This window comes from Boleophthalmus pectinirostris, unplaced genomic scaffold (assembly GCF_026225935.1).
Source record: "Boleophthalmus pectinirostris isolate CB_2022bp ecotype Guang Dong unplaced genomic scaffold, ASM2622593v1 HiC_scaffold_18, whole genome shotgun sequence".
NCBI lineage: Eukaryota > Metazoa > Chordata > Actinopteri > Gobiiformes > Gobiidae > Boleophthalmus > Boleophthalmus pectinirostris.
This window is the reverse complement of record NW_026571133.1, coordinates 17,995,428-18,020,605: the sequence shown is the minus strand read 5'-3', so window position 1 is coordinate 18,020,605 and position 25,178 is coordinate 17,995,428. Positions and strand designations below refer to the sequence as shown.

At 38.7% G+C, this 25,178-nt stretch overlaps 1 protein-coding gene across 3 annotated transcripts in view; it reads right to left on the bottom strand.

Annotated features, from left to right (window-relative positions):
* Window positions 1-20,027, bottom strand: part of sema3aa (sema domain, immunoglobulin domain (Ig), short basic domain, secreted, (semaphorin) 3Aa) — a 36,761-nt gene extending 16,734 nt beyond the window's left edge. For 2 of the 3 annotated variants that reach the window (XM_055153673.1, XM_055153674.1), the window contains exons 1-2: window positions 15,345-15,880; window positions 444-604 (exon numbers count right to left, since the gene is read on the bottom strand). In XM_055153673.1, the coding sequence (XP_055009648.1) occupies window positions 444-604; window positions 15,345-15,450 (267 nt within the window). In that variant the 5' untranslated portion in view covers window positions 15,451-15,880. Of the gene's footprint in view, window positions 1-443; window positions 605-15,344; window positions 15,881-19,835 lie in introns of those variants that run through there. The other variant, XM_055153675.1, reaches the window with a different exon arrangement.
* Window positions 20,028-25,178: the final 5,151 nt, after the last annotated feature.

The window sequence follows — 25,178 nt, the reverse complement described above, 5'->3', positions numbered from 1 at the left end:
GGTTTTGAAAGGGACCGTAGTGCATTGAGAATTGATTCATTGTCTGTATTGGTTAACTGCATTTGTTTAAGAATGATACGCCCAGTAATTACTTTGCATAATCAGTACTTTCTGAACCTCAGAGAGAGAAATAAAACAGACACACAGTCCACAGGGGAATATCTTCAGAGACAGTGACAGGGCATTCATGAGTCCTGGAGAACTGCTGCCTCTGTGTACAGCCTGTAGGCTGAGTGTGTATCTGTCTGTGAGAGCCCCAATCAGATAAAAGAGCATCTAACCTAGTCCAGGTGCTGTAATGGAATTATGGACAGCCCTGTCTGGACCAGACAGAGAGAGAAGGATGAACAGAGCAGGGGAAGAAAGAGTTATGGTCCCCAGAGGCAGCAGACAGGAGAGGTGAAGTGATGAGAAAGTACAGAAGAGTGTAGGGAAATCCTTACCATTCGGTGGTCTCTGTTAATGTTCACAAGGTCAAAAGAGAAGATGTGGTCCTCTGCACCCACCAATAACCTCCCTCGCTCCTCATCCAGTAGAAATGCATCATAGCTCGAACTGTTGGCTAGGCCATTGAAGGTTACAAGATTACTAGACTCCAACATCTCTGCAAAGCAAAATAAAGAAAGTAAAATTAATCATTTTTATTTCATTAATAACACCTTCATTTTAAGATACTTGCATATACATTTCTTGTGTTGGAGTTAGTCTGTGCCATTGTTTGTGACATGCCTCACACTTGACAGTCAGGTATTGCGTGAGACATTCAGAGTGAAAACAGCATGTCCCAATCAGAGACACAGTTCAGATTGTTGAGCCGTGTGATTGGTTAAATTATTCATCTGGTGTTAGGGCCATGCAGACAGCGTGTGTGAGTTCAAGTGGGTGTATGTGGCATTTAGCTGTAAAGGACTTATTATGTAAATTAACTTTTAGAAGAGGGTGACTGCACATGTATCTCACCACACTGTTCCAGTCAGGCGCACAGTGAGTTCAGGAGACATGGACATATTATAATTAAGTTAATGTTTAGTTACCCAATGGATTCAATCAGTACAATATTTATTATGTAAGTATGTAATGAACAAACTTGAAAGGTAACTATTTGTATTCATTTCACAATGTATGCTCATCCATGTAGACCCTGGCAAAATTATATTAAATTAACAGTTTAGGTAATTCAGTGCTACCCTAAACCAGATTTACATAAATATTTTGCACGATGAAACAAACAACAGTGATGAGGTGTATAGTCGGTCATCAATTTAATTCACAAATTTAATTAACCCAAAACCCATCTGGTTCATTGAAGAAAAAACATGTGCTTTTTATTATCACCACAGGTACGAGGCTTTAATGCTTCACTTTCACTTTCACACAACATCGTTCATCATCATCAGTGTCACCAACATAGACCCTCACGAAACCTGGAGACACATCCCACCCCCTGACAACATGTAACTACACTGTACATACACAGGCATTCTATTGGTCTGCCCTCCCAGTGGAGCTCTGATTGACGGGCTGCTATAGGAGCCATCTGTGCCCACTCACAGCGTGTGTGTAAGATCTTGGACATCTGTGTCTACATAAAAGAAGGGATTGAGAGAAGGAAGTAGTGTACGGAAAGAAAGAGAAAGGGAGGGAGAGAGGGGATAGAGGGGAGTGGTTGTCACCTAATAAAGACAGTCACAGCTCATCTGCGTCAGGCCCGTTTCAGGATATGTATTTTGGAAAAAGGAGATGGTGGGTGTGGGCCCACTGGAGGTCTTTGGAGGAGCTCAGGGTTTGGGTGCATTGTAGCGCAGATGGGCCGAGCCTGCATGCATGGGTGTGAGAGAGTGAAGGTATTTCTGCTCCTGCTGGTCAGCCCAACACCCTGGCACCAATACAAAGGATATATGCTGCTTAAGGATGGATTAAAGGACAAAAATAGAACTGCTTCACATAAACGCCAATAATACAAACAACATGCACAATTATTTGGTTACTGTAGTTATCAGCGGTATTGATGGTGAAATACTACTTTTCCTATGGCCGAGTACCCATAGACAGTGGGTTGGTAATTACAGCAATGCTCTTTTGTGAAACATATATAAGATTAGACAGTAATAAATATGGCTACTATTTCTCTTTTAATAAATAATTTCAATTTCAATTTATATATGAATTCTTAGTGCGGCTGCTCAACACAAAATGTACAATTGAACTGTTATTCACTAAAATAACCTAAAGACTATATACATTTTTTTTCTTTTATTTAAAATATTTGGAAAAGTATCTTGTCACTCATTTATTGCAGGGTTCACACTATAAATAATTCTGAAGAAGAACTTTAAATACAATAGTACCATACAATCTCGAGCACTACAATTTAACTGGAACATTATTAAAGAACATAAGAGAAGAAACCTGAGGACTAAAGGATAAAAAATCCAGACCAATAAAATCATACACTTGCCCTCTCTGATTTATGAAGCTATCTTTTCCCTCTCTTACTTGCTCCTTTGGCACTGTGCATGTAACTGTATCATTTAATGGTGAGATCTGAAGTCTAAAGCAGGGAACACTGGAGCCTCAGAGATCGGTCACGAAAGGTTCCCTCTGTTTGGGCCAAACGAACAAAAACACATCCATTTTTCAACACGCGCTGATCTCCGACATTGAGTTCACCAGTACAAATACACACACAACAGCTTTATCTTAGCATGAATCAAGCTCAATTCGGAGGTTCAGAGGAACTGGGGCATGAGTACCTAAGGACCTCCAAGCTAAACACAGGATACAAACTAGAGCGATGAATATCCGTGGTGGACTGAGTTAGCATGCATGCAAAGACAAAAACAGCAGCCACACCCCTACAGTGACATACATATATTAATATTGACCTATATGTTTACAACACATCCATTATACCACGACATGCCCACAAAAAACAACAGTTGTAATCCAATCAGTGGTTTTGCTTAGACAGCACCATCCGGAGAACATTGCCCCACTCAGCAACTTCTACCCTGAACACACAAAAACACACACATACACACAGTTGAGCACATGTTTACATGGCTTTTGAGGACATTACATTGACTTAAATTCATTTCCTGGAGACTAATCCTAACCTTAACCATAATTGCTTCCTGTGAATTAATGGTTGCTTAATCTGCTGGTCTTTTATTGACCAATGACTCATTGATTTTGCGACTTTCTGTGGGTTAAAACAACAATGCTCAAAGGCCTGCGTGGTGAGTGCTGTTGTGATTTTTGGGCTGTACAAAAATACTTGAATTATTACTTGCCCAATCGTAATTTAAAACCTTACCATTTATACTCAATTTTAAACTCCACTTTAAACCAAGTTGTTGATCTAATAATACAGGATTTACATCATGTGGACCTGAATTTTGTGATTTGCCCCTCACAATTTACACATAAAATATAAATAAAGATATTATAGCCAATTATTTTCCCACCTTCTCCTGTTATGCTTGGAGCCTGCAGTTTTTTTCACTCACTATTGTACTTCAGCAGTGCATACATTCAGGTGGGCTAAACAAACACCATTAAATATGGCTGACAGAAATACACACAAACGCAAATGTGTACATGCACCTGTGTCTGTATGTCCAACCTCTTTGTTCAGTTCAGTCATTCAATAGCATAGTACAGCAATGCACTTCAGCGCTACAGTATAACAGCTATTACACAGTGTACTAGAAACAGCTTTTCACAATTTACAGAAGAATACTCCAAAAATTATCTCATTGTTGAATTTAGACTCAAGAATCAGTCAGTAGTAGGAAGCTGACATACTCCAAGAAATTGTATATTTGTTCAAGCTCACCATTGATTGATTGATTTATTTATTTAGACTGAAGATACACAAATATCACACAAATCACTGCCCACTAGATTGAGGAGGGATGAAAAAGTGAGTAAACTGACAGCCAAGTTTTAGTTTCAAGAATTGTGCATGAAAGAGTAAAACTAATCTATAAATGCTAAACTTCATAATTCATTTGTCATATGTTTATTATACAGCGTAATGGTTTGCAGTTACTCGAAATTTTACTCATGATTTGTTCCATTGTGTATTATGTCCAACAAAAGAGCATATGCAATAATCCCATGTGACCATTTGAAACTGCACTTAATCCATTCACATAAATGATAATGCGTCTCTCTATCAAACTTCATTATGCAAAACAACCTGGCTCTTCTCTTTTAAAAGCTGCTGAATTCAAACAGAAGAATCACATTTAAATTTCAAGTGCATTTGTCTGTGAAGCACTCTCCAGCCCCCTCCTCCAGCAGACAGCCAGTTAGACGCCCCCACATCAGCTATAGCAGTGCAGTGATGATAAAGGGAAGAAGACAGGGCATTAAATGATGTTTATCTGACTATGTACGTTCAGTGGGAAACGTCGGTTTGAGTGACACCAAACATAAAAGGCATGTCTTAGAGACAGGAAAACACTGAGCTGTGTTTGATCCACTTTGTAAAATGTCTGTGCTTCTAGATGCATTTGTAGAATGTAGGATTTATCTGCAAGTAACAAAACAATAGAAAGTACAATAGCAAATACTGACCAATGACCACCATTTGATTTTCTAACTTTCTGTTGGCTAGATAACTTTGTTAAGATCTGCTGAGATTTTGGGGTATACAAAAATAAATAGAATAGAATTGAAATACGTTAAGTACGGAATTTTGTAAATAAGACTAAATACACATACATGTTATTAATTTGACTGACTATACAATTGAATGTAACAGAAATAAATATAGTATAAATATAACAATATTAATAGCAATCTTCATAAAGAATGCCATGGCAGATAATATACTGAACAAGATAAAGAGAAACAAGATTTACAAAAAAAGACTGGCATAAGAATAAATATAAACAAATGTCAATCAAAACTAGCATAGACAATAGTTCCATTAAAAGCTATTCAGATTTGTAATACCATTCATAATTAAGCTTGAAAACAGAAAACACAAGCTAAAATCAACCCACACACAGAAACTCCATTAACAGTTTTGAAAGAAGCAGCCTTAAATGCGTGGGTCTGGAGAATTACTTGTGTTTATCTTTCAAACACGAAGTAAGTCATAGAGTACAGTAATATCTGCAGTGGTTTGGTTTGGCATGTTGCTCCCCCAGACTTCACTAACTCTCCATCCAGTTCACTCTTTATTCTCTGTGTGTGGTGTAGCTCACATTTAGCTGCTCTTACGGGGGCCTTTGCCACAAAACACAGGTGTCTGTAAAGAGACGAGACACAGCCAATGGAAATTTGCGGAGGGCTTTACTTAACAAAGTGTTCAAATATTATCCTAAGCTTCAGGGATATCCACACATACCTCAAAAGTTCACCTCCGCACCCTATTTGCCCCCGCTCTTTTCTTTCTCTCTAAGCACAGTAGCAGGTGTGGGCCGGTTTCCACGACGACAGTCCCCATAAAACAACCCAAGTCAATGGATTTCTCATTCAGGTGAAGCTGAGTGACAGTTCTGGGCAATTGGGCTGTCCGGACATGTGAGTATGTTGGAAAATCCTTATAAAAGTGTTGTGGGTGGAGGATGAGTGATGATTAATTACTTTTTAGGCAGTAGATACTTACTTTAAGTTTCTACATTTGTTGTAGGCCTATTTTTACAGATACATTTACACATATCTTAACATGTTTCAAATGCCTTCTGCATCCTTCATCAGAAGGGTCACGTGATTATTTGGAAATAATATTGAAAGACTTAAATGAACCTCTTTGAAATTATAAAAACAGAGTGATTGAGTTGAAGATATATAGGATGTAACAGAAGATGCAGTAAAAACATCTTTTATATTAGTGGTGATTGTAGAGGTCATACTGTGACTACTTTTGATGTAATTCAACATTGATTTGTAATATTGAAAAAGAATTTGAAATAGCAGAAATGTAAAAAAAAAAAAAAATCATAAATGTTATTGAGTTATTAATTAGTTATTTTTGCTGATTATGTTGAATTCATCTTATACTTCATCCACTTCTGAATGCATACTACCACAGATACATAAAATATTATGTCATTTTAAATATCAACATATAGTTCATTCCCAACTGTTCAATCAATGCAAAGGTTTGAACAAATTTCCAGTATCAACAGTGCTTCTTTTTATAGACTATTGTATTTTATAACACAATTCGTATTTTGTCGCTTAAATTTCTCCAGCTGAATAATGGTGCTCTGTTCCAAACCACATAAATCTTTGTATATGACTACACTTTAAGGAAGTGATGAATTTGACCACGCAGCCTCATTCGTCTTATTTAAGCCAACTGCTCGATTTCCCTGTCACCACAAAGGCATTCCTGTTTTCCCAAGAGAACCAAAGCCAGTAAGTGCAGAAGGACATCAAGTATAAGAGCCGCGTATACTGGGAGAGTTGACATAAGAAAAAAAGCAGAGGCCAGAGGACAGAGACAGGAAGAGGAACAAAACCTAATGACAGCAAATAAAAGCAAAGAACACGAATGCAGTGCATTCAAAAATCCCATACAATTTAAGTTTGGTGGGATATGGAACCGTTTCATTAGTGAGTGTCTCCTCCTGTCATTGGCCGACTGGACCGCACAGACCACAGACGGCTTGAGGCCTGGCCATACCCACCACAGCAAACCCACTCACACACCACTAAATACTGCAACTGCTATAACAAGGCTGCTCGGGCTCTCAGCTTCACATTTCATTTAGGAAAAACCCACACAGTCTTGGCCAAGCTTACAAATGCGCACCGACATTTGAATGGAAATAGTAAGATTGTTTCTTAAATTGCATGAAACATAATTCCATTATAAAGTAAGACAACCTGATACAAAAAAATACACACTTGCATAATTTGAAATCATTTTGAAAAGCAAATGAATGCAGTATAATAAGAATAAGAATAATTTATGTCACCTAAAAAGAAAAGACAAATAAGTTGCTATTAGGGATGTCACAATATCAAATTGTTGTAGTACAATTATACATAATTATTTACACTATGAACTAACAACATTTACATAATCTACTGTAATAGATCACTAATCCTCTGGTCTATGACCAGCTTTATGAAATCAAACTTTTTAACTATTGGAGTGTAGACTAAAAAGAAATATTATTATTTTTGCTTCTAAAATGGTCTTGATAATTTATTTTAGTTCAGTTTAGTTCCATTTTGACCAACATTATCATAATGATCAATTAACTTATATTTACATTCCAAGTAAGTTTGCATTTAATAAATATATTTAATAAATATTATCTTTGCAAAATGTTAGGTTTACAAATGAGATCTCAGCAAAAATTGACTTTTACAACATGTGATGGCAACATTGAGGCCGGTTCACTGTGTGTTGTATGCAAAGTGACTTATCTCAATGTGAAAACAGAATAATAATAGGTTATTCTGTGTACAAAAAGCCAAGAATCAAAACAGTATTGTGTGCTCTGTAGCTGTGGGAGATGTGCCATTGTGGAGGGGAGTTTGATGAATGAACTTTGAAAGGAAGCAGGCTGTGGTTAGCGTGGTCATGTCTGGAGCCTCTGCCTGTTAGTGTGGCCTGTCAGCTGAGACGTGCATGGAGCCCCATGACAGTGCTGCCATTTTATTGGGAATTAATGAGGCAAAGCTGCACATCTGAAAGTGTCGCCGGCAAACTGTGACAGTGCACACGTCTAATGAACAAAACCATTTCCACCAGAATATCAGGCTTTTTGTGACACACTGGGAGGATGTAATAGAATATTTGGGTGTAAATGCAAACCAAAGCAAAACAAAATCTAGAAATCACAAAGAGGAATTCTATTTTGAAAATATGCAATAGTAATTACTTTGAGAGGAGGCATACAAAATATGATAAAAATAATAATCATGTGGCATCCTATGGAATAGAGCCAGTTTATTTTTTTAAAGTTAGGCTCAAAATGAAAATTAAAGTATTCTCTTTATGTAGCTTCTTTGGTGGAGGATAAACCACCTGGAGATGTTTAATTAAGTTTCTTCATGGAACATTCAAAGGAAGAACATTTCCATGGAGCCTCGCAAATAACCGACCCTCTCCGTCAAAAGCCACAGAGTATACCTTTAATATATATTTTAATGTTTTATCTTGTGACAGTATATCAGCGGGTTGTGGGTTTCAGAATAATAAGAAATGAAAGTTGTCATAAGAATAAATTCTCAAAATGAAGCTGAAACTACGAACAACTGGCAATAAAAGCATGTAATCTAGTATTACTGTAGAATAATTGTAATACATTACATTATAGATATTACAGTTTGTTGTACATGACCCTAGAGCGTATAGTCCTACTTAATGTTATATTTAAAAAAAACAAAATGAAAGGAGGGAACCATTTTACTCAAGTTACCAAAGTCTTTAAACACTTCAAAGACAGTTATTATAAGTAACCTTATAGTGACATTTTAAGTACTATAGGAGCCGTGAGATTAACAACTCTACACATCTTTGCAATTATGCCAAGTGATCCTTCTTAACTTTCCCTTTTTCCTGCCTCTCCTTCTGTTCCTGTGTTTTTGAGGCTGCTTCTTTCCTCGGAGATGTCCCCCTCATTTGTAACTCGACTCTGTGCTGATTGAGTGGTGCACCCCATGTACATGTGACTGACAAGCTTCAGCAGGTGGCAGGACCCATTCATACCCACAGTGTAGCAGTCTACAGACGGCTGTAACCCAAACCCGTACTCCCCAAAACACAGATGCAGAGGATAGGCATATTTGTCCTGGGAGCATTATAAACACACAGAATATAATTTATGCTCATTCACTTCCCTTGTGAGAGTTCTTATGCTTTTTTTTTTTTTTGTTTAATTCAAATTTTTGCTATTATGCTATTATATATCTTTTCTGGTGGAGGGCCATCACCTGCTTGTCTCCATGTTGATGTTACAGCTTTGCCTAGAAAGTTCCCCAGTACGACATTTAATATATATCTATTTCCCTGGAGCAAATCACAATTTATGGGGCAGTAGAGAGGCAACCCAGCTCACGGTAAGAATGCACACAACATGTTTTTGAGCAATGCAAAAATATGTATGTATTAAATAAATGCAAGACAAAATAAGTTTGATATGACACTGTGGAACATTTCAAGCAAAGAAAAACAGCTCCATGGAGTCAAGTTCGTGGTAAATCCCTACCAGAAAAGTTACATAGTTCAGCTTGTATCATAACAAAGACTTTTTAAAATCTATTTCGCTCCTGTGAAATTAAGATTGCAAGTGCTATAAATGAGTGAAATCATCAGGAATTGAAATATGTATATAATGTGTCAAGAAATGTTAAAAAATATATATTTACTTTTACCTGAATATAAACATGAGTTTTGATTTTCTACAGTATAAGAATATGTTAAAATGTGTTTCTAGAATTAAGCTGAAAAACAGTTCTCTGGCTTTTCAAGCTGAAATGTGGCAGCAAAAACAAGGGCAGATCCCTGTGTGTCCACATCTGAGTTGAACCAAGGGCTAGCCAGAAAGATGTTTCTGAGCTGCAATCAAGGAGACAAGAAAAGCAACCAGCAAAATGACAAACACACAAGCTATGGGAGTCTTCTTTTGCAGTACTTACAGCGTGTGGTATTGAGGTTTCCTAAAAAGCAACCGCGCCACAGACGAAAGGCGAACATGGGGCCAGAAATAAAGGGCCGATGTGAGAGAGAGAACGTGATGGAGAGAGCTATAGCGCGCTGCAAGAACACCTTATAATTATCTACATCCGCTCACTCAGCCTCAGCCCACACCACAGGCACATACAACAAAAGGCAGAGGGAGCTAAAGCCAGAAATACTCAGGTTTACTCACAAGCATACTCATAGAATAAGAATGTAAAGTGAATGTTTCAGACTCCCACAAACTTGCATATTTCTACAAGTGCAAAGAGTACATGTTATAATAATAAATGCAGTTTCCATAGAGCAAGAAATGTAATGCCATGTCTAATTAGATGTCGATTTTTCAAGTCATGGATTTCAGCATGATCAAAATTGAAATTCCAATTTAAATTCAAAACAAAATATTATAAATCACAAGTATCACAGACAAACACTTAAAACTCATAAAGTTTTGTAAACAAAGTCATTATATTATCATACATTTAATATAAAAAATAAAAAAATATGTTTTTTGTAATAAATGCATAGTTTATCCTCTACATTAATCTTTGACAGTTTCAGAGGCTCTATATCAAAACATTGCTCGTCATACTTCAGCTAGTATCAAGATTCAGCAGCATATTTGCCTCCTACTGTCCAGTCTCGTAGTAAGGCTTCCCTCATTCTCTGTCATTCAGGCAGACTTCTTATTATGGCACTAGAGCCAGTCTGCATTTTGTGCGGTTCTGCATTGAGTATCTATTTTGAAAGGTTGCAAGCCTGTTCCAGATTCCCAAGTCTCCTTCTCAGTCTGTCTTTCATTCAACCCACTAAACCATCAAGCAAGGAAAGGGGGGGGGGGTTACTGAAGGCATTAAAAGGTCAAACGGCAGGCTACATAATTAACAGGGCCTTTACTAATTATCATGTTCTTTAATGAGTACTTTGGACTTTCACTGTGGCTGTCTCTGGCAACCTTTTGAGAGATCACAATAGGGTTACTGCTGCGGTTTATTGGCAGTCTCCAGTAGTGACATTTACTCGACAGTCTGGTGCGGATGCATCAATTGACCTTTAGGGGTCAGTGTTCCTCCTGATTGTTTCTTACTGTACAATGGGAGAGAAATGTGATGGAGTGGAGATATGTAGTGATCAATGGGAGAGTGCAGACATTTGCTGGAGGGCATTTGACATATATCAGATACAATCAAAAGCCAGTAAATAAAGTGAAGATAAATGAATAATTGTTGACACTTTTAACAGTATCAAAACTAATCTTAAATGCCATCAAAAGAGGCGTATTAAAGGGCCCACACTGCACTATTTTTAGATCTGTTATAATGTTGTTTCCTCATCACAAACAAACCTGGAGTTGTGTTTTGTTTCACTCACACATGTTTAACACACAAACTCTGTATATTTAGGCTGAGTTCTTCTCTCAAACAGAAAACACTCTGTTCAGCCTTTTCATGTGGTAATACAGGAAGTGCTCCACTGTGTTTTAAAACTACATACACCTTCACTAGAATAATTTGGATAATTTCAGCCCTGATACTGTCTGTCTCAACTAAACAAAAGGAGCTGTTAATATGAAGACGACCACTACATGATATCACAAGGTGGAACAGAGCCTTTTGAGCTTTGGAGATGTAGGCAAACTAATAATAAACATGTGTGAAAGAAACAAAACACAACTCCAGGTATGCTTTTGATGAGGTAACAGCGTTATAATATGGCTTAAAGCTCACAAGAGTAAATTTTGTATAATATTTTGCCTTTAATACCCGTTTGCAATGCATTTTACTAGAACTACTTACAAAACTAGTGACACTGAATCATCACTTTAATCAGATGAAAACTAAAAAGAAACCTTCAAAACCTTCATTCATGCTTTACTTTACCTGAGCAAGATTATTTGACACAAGTTTGTTCATCTCCTCATGTTACTTAAGATGAGTAAAAGCCATTTCAGTATGAAGGAGAAGAGAAAATCATTAACTTGTGTGATCATGGCTGTGTCCTGTACGGTCACATCCTTCTCAATGTCCACTGGGAAATCATTGACCGTGCAGTTGCTTGCAGTCACTCCCTGGAGAGGTCATTGTATCTACCTGCTGCCATTCCTAAGCACCTTCCTCTCAAACTGCCCACTCTGCACTCATGGGCCTGTCTCCTGCATAAAAGTTGAAAATCACTCATTTTTGTCAGACAAGAAGTGTCCCTGGAGGCATGTCATCAGCACCCACTTAAGAGGGATTTCATGGGACTGGGCTCACATGCTCAACTGCAAATACCAAACCATGCCAAAGCCAAAAGATTACTCAATGATAGAACACGCTTAAAAGTACACGTTTAAAAGACACTGCACTCTGAGGAAGTATGATGAATAATACTTGTGTATGGTAGCCAAAGCCAACTGCAAACCAAATTATCTGAACCTAGTGTCCCAGACAAATGTCTTCCTTTTAAAAAAAAAAAAAAATATAGCCAACATTTCTGTGGGAAGACTTCTTGAAGACAGTACAATATTCACAGGTAACTTGAGCTAAAGTAACAACCTTTACTTAACAAACTTTACTGATCCACAAGGGAAATTATTTGGACTCAGCCCGCACATCACAATATTTTATATTTTACAATAACAAAGAGCAAAAATATACATGGTAATAATTAATTCAAAATAAGTAGCAAATATAACAAGAGACTGGTGTGTATATATATATATATATATATATATATATATATATATATATATATATATATATATATATATATATATATATATATATATATATATATATATATATATATAATCTACAAGAACAAACAACAATAACAACAACAAAAATAGTAATATAGTAAAACAAATTTATTTCTCAGCTATATACAAGAGATTGCAAGGAGAAGTGTTTAGTAACACTATTTACCCATACAAGAACAACACCAACCAAACTATGTAAAACTGAAAAGAAAAAGTGAATGTTTTTTGTGTTTCTGAGCTTAAGAGACTTGTATAAATCAATTCTGCTGCTCGAGGCTAGTACAACTGCTCCTCTCCCATTCTCTCGGTGTCCAACTTAAGGGCCTAGCTGACTGTTGAGCTCAGCGCTTGCTTGACTATCCTCCCCAAGAGGATTCCTCCCTTGTTGTTTATTTGACTTAATTACTATGCCGGCTTTGCACTGCGAGAGGGAGATGAATGACACTTCACTTAACAACTAGTCTCCCTTTTCCTCCTGTGTCGTCTACTGTAAGTCTGCCAGCATTTCCTTCATTAAAGCTGATGGCCTGGCCTGCTTGTGTGGCTCTCACCCTGCCTCCTACATCCTCCCCTTCCCTCCTTAGCTCCTCATCTGCGTGGGTGTTAGCTGTGAATTGTCCTCTGACAGGCATCCAAAGAGCCATCAAACACCTGTGGGCCCCGCTAACACACAGACACATGCAGACGCTGGTGAGAAGTGACACAAAGACGCTGACACACTAGAGAGCGCACAACCCAACAGCAGTTAGAACCAGCACATCCAAATGTGCTCACAGACAATGCAAACGCCAAGTCTGCAGCCTCAAAAAGCAGCTAAGTGGCTCAACCAGGTGTTACATTATGGAGACATGCCAGAGCTGACAGATTTCTAAATTGGTAACACGTTCTTAAAATGAAACTGAAAATGCTTAACAAAGAGGATTTTGCTAACCATATTTTACTGTGAAACAGTTTCAAACTCCAAAACAAAGGTTTCATTAGGCCAAAAGCAAGCTTATCTATAGTGCTTGTTTAAAGCCCAGATAAATTGAAAGTTTTGCGTTAGGAAGGGCGTCTGGAATAATGAATAATGCAATGGCTGGCATGTAGTACTGAAAATGGTGAGAAGCATTGACAAAGAGAATGAAAAAAAATAGAATATTTGGTTGATTCTTTACAAAAAATATTGTGAATCAATTTAAAAGCATTTATATAAACTAAAATAACTGCATTTATACTGAAGTATAGAACCTCTTTTTTGAGATAGGGGCATTTTCCTTTGTTCAATTTTGACTTTTGCTTAATTTTACAACTTGTCTACTATGAACTTCTATATGAACACAGCCATCACTAGCACCATCCAGTGTAGTTAATGACATACTTTTAGTCTCGTATTGTTGTCATCGCAATGTTAACGTTCATATTGAACGGTACAGAGGATCAGGACCTAACTCACATTCTTTAAACAGATGGCGGTTTAAAGTATGGCTGACATTTTCCCATCATGCCTTGAGGCTCAGTTTCGTGTGAACTGACATGATGGAGCTCTGGGGATTTATGACTTTATGCAGGTAAGTTTGGCTGTGATGTTTTCCAGATTTGATTTGATCATCTGGTTAACGTGTGTCATCACCTATTAAATTTATCGCCACCCTGCACCCTTCCAAATGAGAAGAATGTAAGAAGTGTTTTGTGGACAATTGACTTTTCAATTCAAAAGAGAGAAAAAATACCAAAATTACAACTTGTGTTCTGTATAAAGAATAAAGCATGTCATATCGTAAGCCTCTAAACATACGTTATAGCAAGTGAGACGGCTAAAGTTAGACAAGCAATTAGAGTGACACACATCAAATTGACTCTCTTCAGGAGTAAAATACAATTTTCTCTCAACGTGGGTTAGATTTATCTGAACAACCTCAGCTTTGGGTGACACAGGAAGAGTCCACAAGCATGTTCTCAGATGTTTGAGCATGGCACATAAAACCTGTTTTCATGAAAAAATCTCCACTAAAATGCAGAACTGACAGACCACACGCTGAGCCATATACTTTTCAATTTTGTTTTAGGACATCAACCCACAATGACCACTTTTCACTGACATTAAATGAGAAAAAGCGTACTACTAAAATATGCCAGAAATGTTACGGGTTATTTCTAGCCTAAAGATGAAAAGTCTGCTATTACAAAGAGCCTGATTTAGCGTAGGGTGTGAGAGAGACGACCAGACAGAGGACGGGCGAGCAAAGGAGGGAGGAGAGGAAGAGCCGGCGCTCCGCAGTCTCCCCTCAAAATAACATACAAGCTGTGAGAATAACATGTTTGCTGTGTACGTCAAAAACTTACACATAAAAAGACCCAATAAGTACGTGGCTGCCTTTCTGTCTCCAGTCTGCAAAAATGATTTATCGCCACGGATTTAAATCAATAGTTTTGCATTGAAGAATAAACTACCCTGAAATGCTAGATGTGGTAATTAGAAGCATGAAACAACCTATAAAGAAATGCCACTGTCAAATGTAACACCCATTTTAGGAGTTTTGGGTCAGAAGCCATTAAAAAGAGCCACTTATAGCTGGTCTGAACTGTACTAGCAGAAGGGACAACACATGGGAGAATGGTCCAATAAGGGCCAATATATATATACATTTGAGGCAAGCCCCCTGCCTCACCATATGGAATCAATCTGACTATTTGTAAAACGAATACTGCACATCTGATGCATACAAGTCAGCAAGAAGCAGCAAGTTAATGGGAGAGGGAGAAAAATATATTTAGAGTGTAGTGACCAACAATGAGCCCGGAAAAGGCATTTACAGAAATAGAGGGGGAAAGGCTACTACTCAACATGGGACACAATGAATGAGGAGGAAAGAGCACCCACGGGCAAAAAGTCAAACTAGTGGCCCAGCTGGTGCGAGGATAAAAGCGTGATTTTGAATGTCCCAGAGTCAGCAGTGGACTTACCCTTGAATGACAGCTTTAACCTGGGTACAGTGTGCTTTGGCTCCAGTGCTCTCAGTGGCTGCACCGCGGAGCACAGCAACACCACTATCCCCAACAGGTAATCCATGGTGCGGGTGGAGTGCTGTTGGCTGGCCCTCCAAGACCAGGGGGCACTTACACTCCAACCAGTGCCCCAAGATGAGCGTCTTCCCCTGGGGTTAGTCCCTCACAACGCCAGCCCTCAAAGTGGTGGCTCCAGGTAAGAACAAAATCCTTTGGTTTCCCAGCACAGAGTATAAAACAAGGGGGGACTGAGTAGAGGTAAGTGGGTAGAGCGGTGCGGATCACATGGCTCCCAGTGTGGATGTCCAGTTAGGATAGTTGTCCATTTGGCTTGTCCCGCTCCAGGTAGACTCTTCTTTTATAGACTGAGAAGTATAGTATCTTAAGAGAAAAAATAAATAATATCAAATGCTTTATCTACCACACTATCCTTTCTTGCTGTTATCTGTGTGTCTTCTGGCTGCTTGTCTCCCAGCGAGCCTCTAATCCTTGTGTGCAGCTTCAACAGACTGGCTGAGAGAGAGAAAGAGAGAGAGAGAGAGAGAGAGAGAGAGAGAGAGCGCGTCCAGCACAGAGAGGGGAGGGGATGGAGGAAGAGCAGCTGACAGAGAGGAGTGGGAGGGATGAGAAGCCAGTTTAGCGCAAAGGAAGTATCAGACGGCACATTTTTATAGTTTGTGTCCCCAGTACATATTTTTACATATATATTTTATTTGTAATATTAAAATATCCTTCAGTTTTCATGCAACAATTCACGGATCCCTGGAGCCACAAACACTTGGCAAGACAATCTATCTTGTGATAAAACAGCAACTAAGCAACAGTGAAAAAAAACACAGTAATAAGTTACTTGTAGATTGTAGATCATAGATTTTTTATGAAAAATGTGAATAAAGAGCTACTTTACAATCACTCGCGAACTTTTTCATTGTTCTTTGTTCATTTTATGACCTAGAATAACCTACTTTTGTTCATTACACTACATTTATTTTAGGTTTTATGTTTTGAAAAGTTTGCTGAGCTATGCAATTTCCGAATTGTTAAGAGAAATAAAAGTTTAACTATATTCACTTATCGCTCATTCTCCTTGTCACTGTACACTGATTGTACTTGGTAAAATAGTTTAGTATAGTGATAGTATAAGGTTTATTTTAAGTCAAATTGTAAGTTATTTTACCTCAGGACTAACGAACAAAAGGAACAAATGATCCTGGTGGTCTTGGAGGTATTGGTAGGAATGACTGAGAAACATAAACCAGAACAAAGAACATAAACCTCCTTAAGGTCATAAAAGCTTTACGTCTTGTATTAATTACAGTGATAAAGCCACAGATTAAACTACTATTCACAGAATCACTGTACATTTGATTGGAACACTTAACAAAGGGGGTTGTTTTTTCCCATTGAGAATTAATTTGCCAGTTAAGAGGAACACTTAGTTCACCTGTGAAGCCTATACTGAATTCTGTTAGAGTCATTCACACACCACCACACAGTGCCCCCTGCCTCCCTCAGCCCTCCCTCCTCCCCAAAGGCCAGTGCAGGTGTGTGGGCACCTCCTGTTTCCTCTCTCTGGGTGACACAGAGAGTGGAGAGGTGATAACAGCTTTGATAAACCCGGGTGCTGATGTGTAAACTTACACACCTATGAAGCCTGAAGAAAAATCCAGAATGAGGCTAATATATAGACTGTGGGAGAGTGACATAACAATACTGACTGTCTAGCAATAACAAATGCATTTTGTATTAGACAATGTTTTGTTAAAGGTTGGACGAGTAAGGGCAGTATCCAGAGACTTAAGTTTGATGCAACAAACCTTTGGAAAAAGAAACTCTTCCAACAACTTTTATGAGGCAACAATTACTCAATAAAAAATTATTCATACTTAGCAGTTTTGTAATACCAGTGTAAGCATTCTTATCATTACCTACATGACAAAGCCTGCCTTGTTTGCATCCACACTGGTCATTGAGCTCCCTCTCCCATGGCCCTGTAACTCATCACCCCTTTAGTCCAAACAAGCTTTTTATTTGTTTACCCAAAACAGAGCGTAGTGAGGACAGTCTTGCTCATCGACCTCTGTCTTTTTGCACTGTCCCCATCAGCTGCATTTATCTGCATTGGTCAAACTAATGGCAGCGCTGCTACCTGCATTGATCTTCACGGCTGGAGTGAGATGTGCCGCAACACGCCCGCTCATGGCTTGACCTTTGGCAAGAGCAGAAACCTATCTTTACTGATCTATTTGCGACACTCCCAGGCAGAGCGGCAGCGCAGGGCCATAAGTAATGACGACTTAATAAATGGTGACATGCTGTTGGTGCTGGAATGAGATGCCCATTGACAACGAGCTTCAAGAGGCTTTCAGCGCCTGTTGGTAAAAATAGAAGTGAACACGAGACGCCATAGTTATGAGGACGCAGTGGATCTGTGTGTGGTCAGTGTCAGAGATATGCATCTTCATCCTGAGCATTAAAGCCACTGTTAATGTCCTGTGTATGGCTCTGTGTGAGAGGGAAAATTATTACTGCAACCTGACCCCACATGTCTGTTTTACTGAGAATATCGGAAATGTCCCACCTCATGCTTGCGTGCACCAGATTATGACCTAAGCCCTGTTCTAACCCACGCCCACAGACCTTCTCACTCATATCCTAGTCCTATACTCTAAGTTCATCACTACTGCCGGCAAACTGCAGTACAACTAATGGCTCTGTCGATAACTGCAGACCAGGTTCAAGGTCTTAACAACCATTGCTTCCTCTATCTTACATGACTTCCTCTTCCTCCACTGTCCTGGTCCCAAACCACCCACTCTGTTACAGGGGGTCACACGGCACGCCTGGCTCAGCACATGACGAATCCTGCAGGAAAAGGTGCAGCACTGTCAGGAAAGGTGGCAGGAAGGACAGTAGCAGTGAAAAGTAGTAACTTTGATGCCCAAAAATGAAAGTCGTATTACAGTGTATTCTGAATAGAACAGGGACCAGTGCAACTGAAATATAGATCATTGCAAAGGATAACACAGATGCAGATTAGGTAGGCATGGGAAAAGAGCAAGAGGAACATCTGTGTTGACTATCATTAACCTTAGTGAAAACCAAGAGAGGCACAGTAAACAGTTTTATAGTATAAGGTGGCTGTAATTTACACCACTCTTCAAGTACTATCCTGGGACTGAGAGAACTGAGAAATGTTCTGTTTTTGTTTCAACTATTTTCTTCAATTATATTGAAAAGTTGGTGAAAATTCATTCTAATTCCCACAATGCTTTTGAGCTGGAAATGGGAGGTTCCCCTCATTTCATGTCTTCTCAAAAGGTCATGGGTCACCCCTCACATTTACAATAGGGTCACGCTGACCAAAATTGAGTATGACACAGCTTGTGTAATAGCTCTTAGTAACTTCCTTTGTTGAAATATTCAAAGACTTGTGTGCGCAGTTTCCGTATTCATCTAGAAAAAAAATGTGTGAATGGGAGGACAAATAAACATCTCACATTTCACAACAGAGGAAAAACTATAACATTTTATAGCATAAGAGAGGGATGAGGAGATAGAGTTAAGGCACATAACATTGGTAGTACAGATCAGATGAAGTTGCAGGAAATGTGTACTTCACCTAAAACGTAAGACTGATTCATAAAATGTAATCACTTCCCGAGGAGTGTGTCTCTGACGTGAGTGTGGAGGAGGGAGCGGATGGGCCTGTTTGCTCTGACAGCTGGGGTGCACTTGTTGGGCAACAACAGACATGTGCAATGTTCATGTAATCACTTGCTCTGCAGTAAATTATAGTAACTACTATATACTGCAATGTTATGCATCTGAATGTTTCTTACTTGAAGATGAAAGACTCCTAAGTCGGTTGAGTTCAAAGAAAGTCCACCATACAACACTGCTGATGCAGAAAGTCCTTAGTCAAGTCTTTAGAGAAGGGGGTATGGCCTAATCCAACATCTCAAAGATTCTTTAAATGTATGTATATGTTAATGCGGAGCACACATTCTGTCAATAGGGCTTTCTGATAGGACTAACTCCAGGTTCAGGTAAAGACAATGGTGAAGTCAAACTCCTTATGTGCTCTGTTGAACTGAGTCAAGGGATTTTTAAACCTCCGAAAGAATTTATTGCTTAAAAACTCTCACACAAATAGTAACCATTCCTTTTTAATTAGTCATGGCATCACTAAACTAAAATCCCTATCCATACTAAACAGTGTATTTGATCATTTGCATTTTACAAATCAACTATTAAAAGTTGAAAAAAAAAATCATCTTTGTAACACAACTATATTAACATTTTGAATGCATAATACTGAGAATTGTTGATAAATATTGCATGTCTTTGCAAGCTTTCAAGAATTACACGCAGAACAGCAGAGCATAGCTAAGCCTTCAAACATACATTTCAGGATAAGGCTGCTGCTGTTGCCATCTTGTTTCTTACCTATCAAGTTAGTGGCAACCAGGATCTCCAACCACAAACAGCTCGTATATTCTTGTCTGCGTCACACGATCCAGGGACACCCAGTGACTGTGAGACACCCAACTACTTTGAAATTACTGCATAGTATAGTTAAGAATATGCCAGTACCCATAAACTATATTAAACATAATCTTGTAGGAAAGGCATTCTCATTAAAGTAAAGTGAAACAGTACTTATATATACACATTATGTATATGTATTAAATATTTACATGCCTGTGAAACAAATAAAAACTAACCACCACCGCTCGTGTTACAGCCCAGCACAGGAGTCACATTTAATATGGCTCATATTCACTTCCAAGAATATGTGTGTTGAATAAGGAAGAGGCAGAGACGTGGAAACACAGATTACTGTATTTCAACATTTATGGCATTGCTTCACAGGGACAACTCAAATAGGATGTTATTTCCTTTGGTAGTACTACAGTGCATAGACCTGCTTGCAGGCACGAGAGAAGTAATGATTAAGCCTTTTCTATGTATATGTACTGTAGCCCATATTGTACTGTTTTCTTACAAGGAGCAAGTGGATTAAAATAAATAATTAAAAGTAAAAGCAGAAGAGAGGTAGGTCAGGTAGGCTCGCGTTGTCCTTCATAATACACTATAAATACCTTGTAAACATTTGACTATTGCTCTTTATTTGCATTAAACATGGGTAGATTCTTTAAAGTACCCAAGCTGAATTTCCGGTATTGTGAAAGCAATGTGGCAAGTGTGGGACCTTCACAACACAAAGCTTCCCAACACTTAATCTGTACAGCTGTGTGAATGGGATAACGCTTCTATAGTAACAAAACGTTTGGTGCTTTATCATCACTAGAACTCAAAAAACTTGCAAGGGCATTTCACAAAGAACATATTTTACTTTAACCCATCTCTACTATGTCATCTTTCACACAATAAGGCAACATAAGTACATACCAAACTTCTAGATTTCTGTGTGTTATTTTTTAAGTAAAATGGTCAGTGTTGAAAGTCCTTTGGGTCTGTCTCTTCTGGCTTTTTATGAACTCCTTTATGATGTAACCCTGAGAAGTGCATTACTAGTCTTCTCCATTCATTACAGTGTGTAGACAAAGTGTGCTGGTATTCTGCAGGTTTTACAGTGTTCTCATAGAGGCCAGTGTGAATACAAACCATCTGTGTAAATAGAGTGCTCTGACAGGCTGCTGGGCTGAACGATCCCCCCCCCACCTGTACATAAAGCATAATACATCACCACACAGCTCCCAAGCTTCTGAAGTGGTTGTGGCTCTTTACTACCAGTCACACCCTATGGCCCAGCTCCACCTGAAAGAGGCCCAAATCACTCTCAATCTAAGCAGGAATAATTGGAGGACATGCTGCATGATAATGAATGATATATCCTGTCATCTTCCCTCACTCCACAGCAATCACCCTCTCTCAAATTGATGCTTCACATTGGCCGTGCCGCGGATCCCTTGTAAATCAACTATAATTGACAGTCTAAAGTGATGAAATGCAAAGAGGTGCAACTAAATGACTCCATCACAGCAGCTCAACTAAAACCTCCAAGGTGGCCAATTATCTTTCAGCCTTGACTGTCAAACATAAAGAAAAGTAGTTAGTAGTTTTACCTGTATTTTGTACCTTTTTTCATTATTAGTAAAAAAAAAGGACAAAGTATATTGCAGTTACTATTCAATAAAGAGTGCAAATAATGCTGTTTTTTAATGCTGAAGGATCATAAAACATATGTAACTTTTCTGGAGGAGGGTCTGCCCTCGGCTTGTCTCCATGAAAGTATGATATTCTCCACAGAGATAAGCAGGTGATGCCATTAGGCCAAGTTACAGGTCACATCTGTGCAGAAACCACCCAGCTTAAGTACATGTTTTTCAAGGTAGTCCTGAGCACTGAAATGCTATGAAAATGCTGAAATGTTATTGAACAAATAAGATACGTTTAATGCCATACTGTGAACCCTTTTGGGCACAGCAATAACATTTCCAAGGAGACAAGTTGGTGGTGTCCTGCTACCAGAAAAGTGCACCTTTAATTCACCGTAATGGCCAAAATTATACTGCATGATTGTGTTTTCATACATAGGATAAAATAAAATAAAAATATATAAAATAGATCATTTAATCCCTGGTTATAAACATTTTACTGAGTCAGACTCCTTAAGCTGTAAAGGATGGCTTCTTGAACCTCTATCCCAATAACTGCGGCAGACCAAAGCCATTCTGCTCACTGCCACTCAGCTCCGACTAATAAACCACAGGGCAGATGGATCCAGAGCACTGTCCACAGGGTGATTAGGTTTCATTATGGCAAATGAAACACCCCATTACACTTTACTGTCTTATAATAAATGTCTTTAAAGAAGCCACACTATTCAGAAGCTTTTTCCAGCTTATAAAGTGAATGGTGGCTATGACTTTTGAAGACCTGCTTTAACTCGAGGAAAAGGTACAGAAGAATTTAACTGTGCACAAACACAATATAAAATAAAATATAAAATATCTGTACTAGGACTAGATATTAAAATATCCACACCCAATTAAATAATAACAATTTAACAATTTAACATGTCTCATCTGTAATTAAAATTTTACATTTTTAAAGATTTAATTTTTAATCTTCAAATCTTTGAAGTATTAATTTATGCTTAATTTTCAGAGAAGACTGTTAAAACCTCTCCAACCTCTCAAACATTTTGAGAGGTTGGAGATGAGTGTAAGAATTTTAGGTGTAGAAAATGTGCTGACATGCTGCAGTAGGTGCTAACAAACTATCTAATGAAATAATATTGCACTGTGCCATTTGTACTGGAAAACATTCCCACTCTACTACACAGGACAATCTGTTTGGACACTTCCCCAGAAATTCCATTATCAGAGCTGGTCCAGAAATTAAAGAGGGGCGGTGGACAGCGGGTGAGTGTGGATGAGAGGGGGGCGGGGACTTGTTACAAAATATGAAGTGGAGATAGTGGCCCCCAACTGATGATGTCTGGCACAAGATCAGACTGAATAAGAGTCTTCTTTGGACATTTTTGACAACTGACACAAAAACTACAGCTTCAGAAAACAGTGTCTGGTCCTGCTGGTGAGAACTGGGGCCACTCTCACATACACACAATTATATGATACTGCCTGGCACACAGAGGCACCAGACCAGCTTGCATTTCAATGAGGAGAGCCAAAAGATACTGTACAATGGCAGGGGGTGCTGGCTTTGTACTGGGCTTGTTGATGGATAAAAATAAAAGATTACAATATAGATATGGATGGATTGACTGTCTCAAACAGCAGGATTACAAGCAGTTTGGCAATGAATCACACATATGAAGTTTAACTTTTGCTGTGCCAAGATTTCATTACCGCTTCTACCTTCAGGGGTTACAGAAGCAAGGTCATCTACAGGCTGATAAAATTAATCTGACTTTTTCTGACTATATTTTTGACACTTTATAGCCTTTAGTGAATTAAACTCTGCTTAGCATGGGTCTACACAAAAACAAATAATCACAGTGCAATATGTGAAGACACGGGGGAAAAAAATAGGGAGAATGCACTGTAGCCAACTTCTTTTAAATTCCTAATGCCATTTTAATCTATGTGTTCTAGGTCTATTTCTGTCCTCCATTTTGTAAATCAAACATGTTTTTATGAGGATGTGCAATCCAAAAGTCACCCAGGATTGGTTCAATAATAGCAAAGGATTAAAAAAAGACTATTTAAAATAAACAGCTTGCTAAAGTTTCGCAACACACAGTATTATATGTACAAGTAAAATTCAGCTTACATCTAATGAACTGTCAGACAGGTCTAACTAGGATTTGCTAGACCTGATTTCGTGCCACGCACCCCGGGCAGCCTTTTTACAGACTAATTCACCTTTCAATAAAACGTAAAACTTTTTTTTTGTTCTCCAATCAGTGCTGTTTGTGCTGATCCCATCACAAATTTCCATGATGGTGACACAGTAGGCCTTGTTCCCCAGTGGTACAGAAACCTCCATCACTTCCTGTTTTTCTTGTGCCAGAGGGGTGGGACAAAAGCTGTACATCTCCACTGGTGTTTTTCTTCAGGGCGGATTCCCTTTTTGGGTGATAGATGGGGCAGTGTCCGTCTCCTTGCCTGTGAAGTTAGTGCCCTGGATTAGCCCTGAGATCAGCACGGTTGTTTTTGGTGGATTCTCCTCTAATCTCGTGTGCTTCTGTCACACTGTGATGAAAGACAGCATGTTGGTATTGGCTTAATGCAGGGACTGAGTCAGAGGCACAGGTGCACCACAGTGAAGGAGGTCACACAACTGCTGCAATGTCTGTTTGCACTCTATTATGTACCTTAGTCAAATAACACCAATAACATACAGTATTACAGGATGATGAACAACAAATTGAAAACTATTACTTGGCTGAAAGGGATTATCACTATAAATGTCACAATGAGCCTCTAGCAGAAACTTAAAGCTTGTTTCAGCTTGCAAGACATAATTTTAGACTACCATGACAATTTAAAGAACGAAGTTTTCCCCAATCTAATCCTTTCAGGATAAAGGAATTAAATACGCCTCTGAATTCTATGTAGCATTTTTTTCCAAGACGGAAACATCAACTTCTCTGAATGAAGACTGTCTCTCCAAGTCTATGCGGGATTACTTTATAACAACATCTGTCAGCAAAATATGTACACAAAACCTATCTCACAAAACATGACATGCCCCATGACAAATCCCTTCTTATTTATAGTAACAATGTCAAAGTATATTGAAGTCTTTCTTCAGGTTATGGGTGTAACTGTACTCATTGAGTCAGGCACATGGGTTTTGCCATTAAGAGGACTTGTTTATTATTTTATTTTGTTTGTGAAACAATCTTGCACAGGTGGCTTTTCAACTTTTGCATGCCGCAGGTTAATGCTCTCAATCCTGCCACACAGTTCCAATCATTTATGTCAAATTCAAAGATATATATATTTTTTATTATGACACAAATAGGTAATCAAGCTTCATTATACAAATTAATTAATGAGTAGGTGTGATACCTGCTGTTCTAGTGGTAAATAGTGCTCTGATAGTGGTTGGTGGTCCAGTGTTGGGGGCTTTACTGGGATTGGCTCCTCTGGGGCGCAGTGCTGAAGAAGGGGATTACCTCAATCCTCTCCCTGCTTCAGCCCGTCCAAATCGACACTTCAGACTCAAACAAAGCAGAGGGACTCTGGGCCTCAGGCCCCTGGCGCGCTGCTAATCCCATTCCAGCTGGACAACAATCCGTCTGGCCAGTGGCCCCTGTGGAGCTGTAAGTCCAGAGTAAGAGGCTTGGGGAGA